The sequence below is a fragment of the Mauremys reevesii genome, linkage group 11 (assembly GCF_016161935.1).
Source record: "Mauremys reevesii isolate NIE-2019 linkage group 11, ASM1616193v1, whole genome shotgun sequence".
NCBI classification, from domain to species: domain Eukaryota; kingdom Metazoa; phylum Chordata; order Testudines; family Geoemydidae; genus Mauremys; species Mauremys reevesii.
In genome coordinates, this window is record NC_052633.1 from 66,497,908 (window position 1) to 66,510,273 (window position 12,366).

Below are 12,366 nucleotides of genomic sequence, written 5' to 3' on the forward strand. Positions count from 1 at the left end.
TATCATTCAACTCATTTTAAAGAGCTGAGACTGGGTGATAAAAAAAAAAATCCCAGTTTTTAAAGTCAATTGAAATCTAAAGTTATTTCCTTGCAATAAGAGAACACTATCTGGAATATGAAAGCTAATGTATCTTTCAAAGTATTTTCATGCCGTACATGCAGGTGTTTTAAAACAGTAATAATTGAAATCTTCCTTCAGATTCTTCTACATAATTCTGAGCTAGCCAAACATAGTCACATTAAAACCTCTTTATAAGTTTCTGCCATAGTAGTTTTAAGACACTTGATTGCTAACAGAATTAGAGAAAACAATTTACATTAATGTGAAGAAATACACTTCTGAGGGCATGTGTAAAAGTTTATACTTCAAAGAACGGCACAGTAAAATGCACTGAAATGAAGAATACTAGACTCAGTCATGTGTTGGATTGTGGAATGAGTCATATAACATGCTGAGCTTTTAAGTATTCTGTCTATTGTTCATGGTAGGTTTCCAAATCGTAATCATATGTTTCTCTTTTTTGTTGCAGCTGGTCTCCAATGTTCTCATCTTCTCCTGCACAAACATTGTAGGAGTGTGTACCCATTACCCAGCAGAGGTGTCTCAAAGACAAGCATTCCAAGAGACCAGGGAGTGCATTCAGGCCAGGCTACATTCTCAAAGGGAGAACCAGCAACAGGTAAGAAGGAGAGTGTCAAGAAATTTGAGAATGGAACTGCTGATTTGGAATTAGTCTGAAAATTGTTAATTTAGGGCCAGGTACAGAATGACCCTGTGTGAAAATGCATCGCAGATGGCAGGGCAGGATTTGGGAAGGTGGAGAAGAGAGCTCAGAGGAAACTTTGCACTGAGCTACCCTTATAGACCTGTTCAGGGGTGCCAACAAAATCCTGCTGCCTGTGCTCCCTGTATGAAATTCACACTAAGAAGAGGGTTTGCACGGTCTTAGGCACCATTTAAGTCTCATCTAAGCCTATCTTGAGCACAAGTGGCATATGGGCCTTGTGCTGGCCCTCTGAACAGGGCGTATACTTCACCCTGTCATAAGTGCACAGCATGATGATTTGTCAGCACAGCAAATAGCATTTGGTAATGGTAGGGCTGTTGTTTTGCTCTTCTGCACACATTAGCAGCTGGAGGCCAATTGTGGCAGAAATTAAGTAGTTTCCCATAGAGGGTGCTGCCCCCGTGCCTCCAAAGGCATTCTTCTATCTGTCTCTAGAGCAGGGGTCAGCAGCCTTTCAGAAGTGCTGTGCCGAGTCTTCATTTAGTCATTCTAATTTAAGATTTCGCGTGCCAGTAATACATTTTAATGTTTTTAGAAGGTCTCTTGCTATAAGTCTATAATATATAATTAAACTATGGTTGTATGTAATGTAAATTATGTTTTTAAAATGTTTAAGAAGCTTCATTTAAAATTAAATTAAAATGCAGAGCCCCCCGGATCATTGGCCAGGACCCAGGCAGTGTGAGTGCCACTAAAAATCAGCTCATGTGCCGCGTTCGGCGCGTGTGCCATAGGTTGCCTACCCCTGCTCTAGAGCATCCTCACTTCACATTGTGTGTGTGGCTTTGAACACAACACTACAGGCTTCTGCTAACTTACATTTTAGTTTTTAACCATTTTTAATGTCCTCACCTAGTGTCCTGTGTACTTTTGTTTGTTAGAAAAAGGCCTAATTGCTATCAGCACACAGTCTTGCTCTCAAGGGCTGTGGGAATATCTGTTTGCTAATACATTCTTTGGTTTTGCTACAATGAGTCTCTTACATCATAATAATTAGAGATGAAAAAACTTTTTAGGTCAGCTTGTCCATTCCCTTGATAATGTGAGACCATGCCCTGCAGTAAATTTTCCAGTCCAGTCCAGTTTTAAATAACTCATAAAATGAGTTTTTCTGTGGCTTCCCTTGAGAAGTACCTTACAGTTTTGATTGTGAGTTCAGATAGGAGGGGAATGAATCAGTTGAAATGGCTGTGCATTTCTGTGAGTCATAAGGGCAACTCAATTTTCTCTATACTACTCTGCTTTAGCGCTCCTGCATCTGTAGATCTGGCCATGGACAGTGTTATTCTGGGCTACTTTTGGCCAACACGGGCACCATGAAATGAAGTATGTATGTATACCTAAGCATATTTTATTTAATTTGACATCTGGTACATAAAGAGCATCTATTTCATGTACTAAGTGTAGGGTTGCCAGTAGTCTGGTTTTCGACTGGTATGCCTGGTCGAAAAAGGATCCTGGCGGCTCCGGTCAGCACCGTGACCAGGTCACTAAAAGTCTGATTGGTGGCACAGCAGGGCTAAGGCAGGCTTCCTGCCTGCCATGGCTTCGCGCAGCTCCAGGAAGCAACAGCATGTTCCCCCTTCTGGCTCCTACACATAGGGGCAGCCAGGGGGCTCCACACGCTGTGCCCACCCCAAGCGCTGGCTCCGCAGCTCCCATTGGCCAGGAATTGTGGCCAATGGGAGCTGCAGGGGTGGTGCCTGCAGACGGGTCAGTGCACAGAGCTGCCTGGCTGTGCCTCTGCATAGAAGCTGGAGGGGGGGACATGCTGCTGCTTCCAGGACCTGCCTGAGGTAAATGCCACCCAGAGCCTGCATCCCTGATCCCCTCCCATGCTCCAACCCCGAGTCCCAGCCCTGATCCCCCTCCCACCGGTCAGAGAAAAAACAGAGTTCTCACTCTCTGGTTGGGTGCAGCAAGTCAGATACTTTATTCTCTAGCAATTGCGTGAAGGGAGAGAGTGCACTAGGACACAGGGTTTCCCCCACCTAGGCAGGTCTCGCTAAAGATAAACAATTAGAGCCAACATTTATACCTTTTTTACAGACAATAATGAGCAACAGCTGCATATTGTTTATACCTATTCCTTCTCTCTATCTTATTTCTCTCAACAATTTCTGCTATACTCAGCATTCCATTTTTATCTTAACACAAGGTCAAAACAACCTCTTTCACAGTTCTTTTCCACTCGCCTCACACAATCCTTGCTTCTACAAATCTCCCGTTGTTAGGATTACAGCTAGCCTGACTCTTGCTCACAGAGGGGACTGTTTGCATTGAAATCCCCTTCAAATCCCTGTCAGTTCTTTCTCTACTTCCACACACCCTCCGAACCCCTCGGCTGCAGCCCAGAGCACCGTCCTGCACCTCAAAACCCTCATTTCCAGTCCCCCCAGAGCCCGCACCCCCCCCCAGTTGGAGCCCTCATCCCAATCCCCTGCCATAGCCCTGATCCCCCTCCCGCCCTTCAAACCCCTCAGTCCAAGCCTGGAGCCCCCTTCTGCACCCCAAATCCCTCATCCCTGGCCCCACCCCAGAGCCCACACCCCAGCTAGAGCGCCCAGCCCCTCCTGCATCCCAACCCTCTGCCCCAGCCTGGTGGAAATGAGTGAGTGTGGGGAGAGCAAGTGACAGAGGAAGGGGGGATGGAGTGAGTGGGGGGAGGGGCCTCAGAGAAGGGGCAGAGCAGGGGGTGGAGCAAGGGTGTTTGATTTGTGCGAGTAGAAAGTTAGCAACCATAACTAAGTGACTTTTACGCAAACTAAAAATACAGTCACAGTAAGATAAAACCAGAAGCCTCTCCTACCGCCAAGTCCCCAAACTAGGAAAATGTTTTACCTACAAACGCCGGATGTCAACAAGCCTCTCCCTCCCACAAAACCCTGGCAAACAGATGGGCTTTGCAGCATATCCTGAAGTTTGGGCTACTTTAGATCAGGCTTTGCATAGTCAAGAGGCCCTCATGGAGAACGCCCTGTTAGCAGATCCCTCCCTTTTAAACCGAGGGGAATCCAGCTGGAATGTCTCCCCAGACTGTAGTTATGATGCATGGCGGGAGAGGCAGTCCAGTTTGTAGGTCAAAAATAGAAACCCCATTTCATGAGTTTAGAGGTTTATAGGTCAAAAAACCACAGCTTAAGCTTCACCCAGATACCCACCAGCAGCCAGTGCAGGTCCTAGAATGCTGGTGGTATGGTCTCACAGCAAGATAGTTTGTTCAGTAAGTTTGCTACTTCATCCTGTACTGATTTCCCAGCTCGTTTAAGGTGTATCCCCTGTAAAATGCATTGCTGTAATCTTGTCTTCAGGTGACAAGACATGAATCAGTCTCCAGACTAGGCATAGATAAAAAATATCCATCCAGGCCAACAGCTGCTATAACAATACATCTAACAGTACATCCGTCAGAATCTGACAGTATTATCACATGCTATATGGGAGAGAGCGCTGTGTAAGATGGAATGCTTGTCTCTCTCAACAGCTGAAGTTGATCCAATAAAAGTTATTACCTCACCCACCTTCTAGTGATTTGATTATCCCTATAACCTAGCGAGGAATAGTACATGAGGTTAACATTAGTGGAATGGAATAAAGAATTCTTAGCTGAAATTGCACACCCTAAACAACCTCCAACAAGTGTGTATTTTCTAAGGATTAGAGGAAAGGACTTGAAGTCAGGCCTACAGGCATCTGCTCCCAGCATTACTAATTTTTTGGCCATGAACAAGTCACTCGCCCTATCTGTTGAACAGGTATAATTATTTTATGAATACCTATTTCACAAGCAGGTTCACAGGTTTAAATAATTACTGTTTGTAAGTGCTTTGAGGTCATCATGGGAAAGTGCAACATACTACTAATTAACAGTATTAGCTAGTAATATAGGTAAGTTAGCTAGTTATACATAGCTAGCTGGAGAGCAAGAGAGAGACCTATCTGTAATTCTGTATCTTTATCTAGTATATCGTTGTATAAAAATCAAGGACATGTATATAATTTGTACTTATTTCTCTCCTCCTGTTTGACTATTGCCAACATAAGTATAGCAAGGCAATACTATTCGCCAGGCCAATACATGCTGAATGATATTACGGTTAGGATGACAGTGTTTCATTAGAGATCTCAATGAAATTTAAAGCCAGATACTAGTTGTGTTGTGTTTTATTGTGAATGTTCTTAACCAGTTACATAAAATGAAGGTGACTAACTGGTACCAGTAAATTGTATTGAACTGTGCTTAGATTAGTTATTAAATGAAGGCTATTACTGCTCCATGTATTTGTATGAGATGGCAAGCTATATCTGGGTAAGTGTAACCTGTTCACTGGTTGATGATGATGCTTTGCGCTTTCCACCTGAGGATCTCAAAATACTTCAAAAGCATCAATAGATTGAGCCTAAAATCCCTGTGATGTAGGGAAATATTAGTATTCTCCTTTCACAGATGGGGAAAGTAGACAGATTAAAGAACATTCTGAAAGTTGCCTAGGAAGTCTGTGGCAGTGCTAGTAACATAGCCTTCTGATCACCATTGTGGTGCTGTAAGCACAAGATCATCTTTCTGCCCTTATGGACCTACGGAGAGCGTCACAAGCCTATAAGATGTCCCTGGGTTAAGGAGTAGAGCTTTACAAATACCTGATTTTTTTTTATTTGCTCATTGATGTGGAAATAATAAAAAAATTTCAACTTGTTGATGAACCAAAAAGTTGAAAAAAATCTGGATGAGGTTGAGTGAAATGATTTCATTTTGTTACTGAGTTTTTGGGGTTTTGGTTTTTTTTTACATTTTTAAATAAAATTGAAGAAAATTTACAAAAGAAAAGTAGTTTCAAATAAAAAAATTTAAAACATTGAGTTTTGAAAATATTGGAACAAAACACTTCAATTTCTTCCAGTTTTTTAAGTGAATCGGGCAAATTCAACACCAATTCACAAAATGTATTGATCAACTAGAAACTGCTTTTTTTGGCCAAAAAATAAAAAGTTTTTGTCAAAAAAATTTGCCCAGCTCTATTAAGGAGTTTTTATTTGGCTCTCTGAGTTATCTGACAGATGTGTAGGATTAGCAGCTTCTGCACATCTGAGAGTGTCCATTACAATTATTATCTGAGAGGCAACGGTGTGTGTACCGATGTGCCTTGGTTATTCCAGTAAATATATGAAATATATTGTGCTTTTGTGCTCATGACATGCATTAGTGTCAGAAGCACAAGTATAATTGATGTGCAAGTAGCTAAAGTTTCTTCTTTCGATATTCAAGCACACAGGCACAGATGATGCAGACCTCTTTTTATCATGTATTTTCAAGCATCGCAGTACCTTCTCTCAGCTGCTACAGTTTTGAGCTGTGCCTGATAGTGATCCCTCATGAATTTTGTTCCATATTGTTGGTACAGATGAAGGGACTGGAGATGGGAATCGAGCCCTGACAATGTACATTAAAGGACAAGTAAATACAGTGCAACGCTCTGGATTGTAAAAATTTCTCTAGTGAGTGCATTGCACATATCAACAAGTTTGCTCTCTTACAGTTCTTACAGAGTTAGTTATGCTGTACTTGGATACAAGTAAATAGGCAACAGTAAGACAAAAATATGAATTACAAACCAGAATTGTGTTTTATAATGGAATGAACTATGGAAAAGAGGGTGATGTGAGCAATTAGTACAAGAGCATTGACCCCTCTGAGTCATGATTGCAGTTTGATCCGTGGAGTTCTGTGTTGTTAGGAATTAATGATCTATTGAATAAGGTTATGGACCTTCATTTAAATTAGATTATGATTGTGTGGTTGGTGAAGGAGACAATTGCTTTCCTCCATGCTATGTGGTAGCAATTGTCATGCAGGAAAAAGAGATGGTATGGACGGGCAGACTGTATAAATCTTTGTGATTCTACAGTGTTGCCAGAAACCTTGCTGCTTGCCTGCAGATTAGACTACATTTGAGTTGGACCAACAAAATAGATGTCCATATTTTAATCTGCCTTTTTCTTGTAGAAAAAAATTCCGTAAACTAAAAGAATTTTGAGGTGAAATCAGAAAACAAAAGGCAAATAAAGAATTCAGGCAAAACCGTATTGTATCTGGGTCTAACTCTAACAACACACACAAAACACCACCATGCATACACATGCAGATTTACATTCTGCAACTTCTGCATAAAAATTACTACCAGATTTAGGCTGATCACAGGCTACATAGATGGCCAGGTCACATAGGCTTTTCTCTGATATTTAGGAAAAGTTGTCCCACTCCCATCAGTTGTAATGTGACACAATAGCTCACTTTCTTAAGGTACAAAACTAGATAGCGAACAACATACAAAGAAATTTTTTGAAAGCTACACTGAGCCCATTTTAATCTTTAAAACACAAAAATATTACCAATAAACAAGGATGCACCTTAGTTCATAGAGAATCATAGAATATCAGAGTTGGAAGGGACCTCAGGAGGTCATCTAGTCCAACCCCCTGCTCAAAGCAGGATCAATCCCTGGATAGATTTTTGCCCCAGATCTGTAAATGGCCCCCTCAAGCATTGAACTCACAGCGCTGGGTTTAGCAGGCCAATGCTCAAACCACTGAGCTATTCAGGATGAGGGTAGAGAGATGTGAATTGTGGGTGATGGAAGGTAGGTAATGAAGGTAATGTCACTGTATGCATGTATGTTTACTGTGCCTTATGCAGCTGGGCCCCAATCCTAATTGAGGTTTTCAGGTGCTACAGTAAAATTACTGCTAATAGTGTGTTTACGCATGGGGGAATTCTGCGCCACTGCGCATGTGCAGAATTTATGGCCCTGCAGATTTCTTTGCTTCTCTGCAGAAAAATGACTTTCTGATGGGCAAGCAAAGGGAAGCCACAAGAGGGGTCATGTGACCCTCCCCAGCAGTATGTTTTGGGTGCCCAAGGCTGCTGGCAGAGAGGTAAATAACTGTGGTGCAGGAAGCGGGACTGGGGAAGACCCAACCTGTGGCTCCTCCCTGCACTGGGCTTAGCTGCTAGTCCCTGCTGGGCTGGGGAGGACAGGACTTCCTCTTCCCCTACATGGCATCCAGGGCTGGGTTAGACCCACCCCTAGATTTTTCCCCAGACTGCTGGAAGCTCTGCAAACTCCCCACCTCGCTTCCTGCACCCATTGCTCCTCAAATGCAGGGAGAGGGATCCCTGTACAGGGAGCTGCTCTCCCATCCGCCCAACCCCCCTGCATCCAGATCCCCTCATACCCAGACCCTCCCACCTCACTTCCTCCCCCCCCGCAATTAGAACCCCACTCCCTCTGCACGACCCCACCAAGCCCCAACCACCTTGAAGAATCCCATTACCATTGCACCCAGAACCCCCTCCAACAAGCTCCTGAGCATCCAGATCCCACCCACACCTGATCCCCCACTGAGTCTCTTGCACCCAGATTGCCCCCCACAGAAACCTCTCGAACCCACACCTGGATCCCCCCCTTGGATTCTTCCTGCCCACACCCGGTGCACCTGGCACGGAGGGGTAGCACCCTGGGGTGTGTAATATATGAAGATATACCTATCTCATAGAGCTGGAAGAGACCCCCAAAGGTCATCGAGTCCAGCCTCCTGCCTTCACTAGCAGGACCAAGTACTGATTTTTGCCCCAGATCCCTAAGTGGCCCCCTCAAGGATTGAACTCATAACCCTGGGTTTAGCAGGGCAATGCTCAAACCACTGAGCTATCCCTCCCCATCTCCTGGTTCTTGTGCTGTGTCAGGGTTGGGTGCAGCCTCACAGCTGAGTCCGTGTCCCTGGGGGGAGCTGCACAGTGATCTCCCACCTCTGGACAGCCAGTGGCCTGTGCTCCCCAGTGCCATGCTGGAGCCTCCACATTGATTTGACAAATAACATTTGCAGAATTTTTAATTCTGGGGGGCCGAATTTTTTATTTTTTGGTGCAGAATGCCCTCAGGAGTATGTGTTGTACAATTGGGCCAAATTCTCCTGCCAGTTATATTGGTACAACCCTTCCCTGCCATATTGCTTGTAGTGAGGAACGCTGCCTTTGAGAGTTAGATTATGCTCTGCCTGTTACCGGTTAGTGAAATAAAATGGGACTCTTAAATGGATTTCAGGGGAATTGGGAAATCAGTCCTGTAGCCTTATGGCCAACGGAGAACCCTGTACTGATGCATGGTTTGTATAATGAGACTTCCAAGTCTACATTTTACATGAGGCTTTGTCACTCTTGCTGCCTGTGAATGTGTTCAGCTAGTAATACTGCTCTTTCAAGAGCCCCTCAGTACTTTGCAGTGACTGCTGGTCTATATAACGAAGTCCCTGCTGCTTTGGAGCCCCCTGCTAGAATGCAAACCTGTGTACTATACAGACTTGGGCACTGAGGCAGCTGCCTCCATGTGGCTCTTTCATCTGGAAGAATCTGCCACTGTGGATAGCATATACAGTGGATCTGGCATGAAGGTTAATTTATTTTCCCTTTGATATTGTGTTCATATTTTTCTGAGTGGGACAGGACCCCCGGTGCCTCGATGGCAGAACTGGCGGCTGCATTTATGGAGACCATTCCTCTTGCTTTTGCTCCGCAGTCACTGAACTGATGGCTTCGTTTCTCTCCGATAAGAAACAACGTGTGTTTGTTAACTGGGAAGCAGGTGTTTTAATTGGTTCATCTGTCTGACTCAACAGGAGCGGCTCCTGCTCTCTGTACTTCCTCGTCACGTTGCCATGGAGATGAAAGCCGACATTAATGCCAAACAGGAGGATATGATGTTTCATAAGATCTACATCCAGAAGCACGACAATGTCAGGTAAGAACTGCTAACTGAATCCCAGCTGGCAGTGGAAGTGGGGGGCCATACTGAGCCCCACCTCTTAGTTACAGAGAATTAAAGTACCAGGTGGCAGGGACACACAATCCAAAATAAATAACAGCTAGAAAATTGAATTAAAAAGCAGCACCAACAAACATCAGTGAGTTTGTGTGTGGGATGGGATGGCAGCATCCTCTGTATCTGCAACATCTTCCTTTCAAGAAGTAGTTTCTACTATATCCCTCTTCCAAGAACTTTTCCTAGAATCCTTCACACTTTTTGGAAAGGTGCTGGGAAGTCACATGTTGTTTGGTTGCTTGTTTAATTATCGAGGAAACCATCCCAGTTACCCCAAATTGCACTCCTTTCTGACTTGCCAGCACCTGGGTGAAAAAAGAACTGCAGAGTCAAATTGCTCTTTAAATGACTTGAATATTCATCACTAGCCTTAAACAACAAGCTTTGTAATCAGTGAGAACCAACTCCTAGCAGCTACTCCGTTAACAGACTGCGCACCCATGTTCCACAGCTCCCTGGTCTGGCCCTTTAGAGAAGGTCCCACAAGAAGCAGGCACTGAATCTATGGCAAGCAGTGCACAATCAAATACAATGTTTGTATTGCTGAGAGGAAGCCCAGTCTTGCAAGTTTCTAAGCACCCTCACTCCCACTGATTTCAAGGAAAGCTGGGGTTCTTCATCACATCATGTGTTTGGGCTTTTTGTGAGCATTGGGAGATACAGCAGCAGCCTGGCTAGAGAGAGTGGGCCGCTTGGCATCGATTCATGTGTCTGGGAGAACAGAGAGGGGACGAGAAGAAATATTAATTTATCTTGCCATTTTTAAAGGAGCAAAATCTGATGCCCATGGGATGTTGATGAATAATTTAATTTTGATGTGACTTATTTCTGCTGCAGTTATCAACCTGTGTGGGGTTATTTTGGCCTTTGTTGAGCCAGACTCTGAAGTGGTTTGGTAGCTTTCTTCCAGCCATAACGCTAGATAAACTAGGGAACCTTCCCTCTCATCAATGCTCCACAGGATAGATTATATATGTTACTCAAATGAGACAGTTTTTCCCAACAACTTGTGTGACATGCTTTACTACCCTGATTTGTGTTTGGTATCCAATGCAATTTATAACTTGATATTTGGTAACCAACAAATAAAATTAAAATAGGTTTACTGTGTCTCTAATTCATATACTGTCCTCTGTGATTAGTAATTTATTACTATTTGTGTTACCATGGCACCTGGGAGCCCCTAGCTATTGCGCTAGGTTCTGTACTAATACTAATAGTCCCTGCCCCAAAGAACTTGCAGTCCCATTCTTTGATTCGAGATAGTAAAACACATTTAACATATTCAGACTTGTCAAAGCAGTTGAAAGCAATGACAAGCTGATGTGTCTGTAGCTATAAAAAAGTATAACAGGTGACTAGAAAATGGCAACAAATGGAACATTCATGTGGAAAGCCCAGTGAAATCAGTGGGAGACTTTCCATTGAATTTAATGGTCTTAGATCAGGCCTCTGTTTCTGATTGTAACTTGGACATATCAAATGGTCTGGTAACTGATATCCATGCATGGGTAGGATGTAAGACAAATATTTAATCAGCTATGAAAGGCTACAACCTTTAATGATGTAAAAGTAAAATTATACAGCTTTGAAATGAATGCAGATTTTTATGGTAACTGGTTTAGTGATTTTAAATCAGAGGAAGTATATTACATCAACGCAGTACTTGTAACAACATGAGCTACTGCATTCTTTATGTATATCATTTTTCCTATTCAATTTGTTTGGGAAGAGTTTGTAACTTCAGCGTGATTGGATGGTGGTCACAATTTCTCTAGAAGAAAAATGACTTCTTGTCAGTACCTGCAAGTTGGCTTGATATTTGAATAGCATGTGACTAGTTGTACTAGAGCAGCAGTTCTCAAACTTTTGTATTGGTGACCCCTTTCACACAGCAAGCCTCTGAGTGTGACATCCCCCCTTATAAATTAAAACCACTTTTTAATATATTTAACACCATTATAAATGCTAGAGGCAAAGTGGGGTTTGGGGTGGAGGCTGACAGCTCACGACCTCCCCTGTAATAACATCGCAACCCCCTGAAGAGTCCCGACCCCCAGTTTGAGAAAGCCCTGTACTAGAGGAAGCAATACAGGACAACCACATATCATCATATTGGGTAGCATCAGACCAGCTTTATGTGATGTTGCAATTCCTAGATTTGGAATAGAGGACATGCGAATAAAATCATATTTATGAAGATTTGATTGTCCTTTTAGGATAATAATTCATCTGAAATTTTGTTGGTTATTATAGAAACCTTCCTTAAATAACTGAGAACAAGCTTAACTGTTCTTTCCTCTTTATTTCATTGAAACCATATTACATAAAGCTGGGCTGAAATAAAATATCTAGGGATAAAATGTATCTTCAGTATGGACTCTTCTTTAATAAACAATCAAAAATAAATTCTACCAGAGTTAAAGGACAAAATAGAATACTGAGTTCCGTTAGTAATTTATAGGGTCACAATGAGCAAATAAAGGTAGTCATTACACTTGAAATTATATAATGCTAATAGTTCTCTCTTCAGCTCTAAAAACTGATTAGAATTTTTCAGATAAGTCATACTTAATATGATGACTTCTTCAGCTGAGGAGGTGTAATAGCTTATTTCAAATGAGATGAGACAATAACATTCAAAGGAGGTATTTGCTAGTCCTTGAGTAAGAGGTGCTATCATAGATATGCACCACCTTA

At 42.8% G+C, this 12,366-nt stretch overlaps 1 protein-coding gene across 4 annotated transcripts in view; it reads left to right on the plus strand.

Moving 5' to 3' along the window:
* Positions 1 to 12,366, plus strand: part of ADCY5 (adenylate cyclase 5) — a 307,748-nt gene that overhangs the window by 171,024 nt on the left and 124,358 nt on the right. For all 4 annotated transcript variants that reach the window (XM_039495153.1, XM_039495150.1, XM_039495149.1 and 1 more), the window contains exons 2-3: positions 533 to 682; positions 9,464 to 9,585. In XM_039495153.1, coding sequence (XP_039351087.1) covers positions 9,503 to 9,585 — 83 coding nt within the window. In that variant the 5' untranslated portion in view covers positions 533 to 682; positions 9,464 to 9,502. The remainder of the gene's footprint in view (positions 1 to 532; positions 683 to 9,463; positions 9,586 to 12,366) is intronic.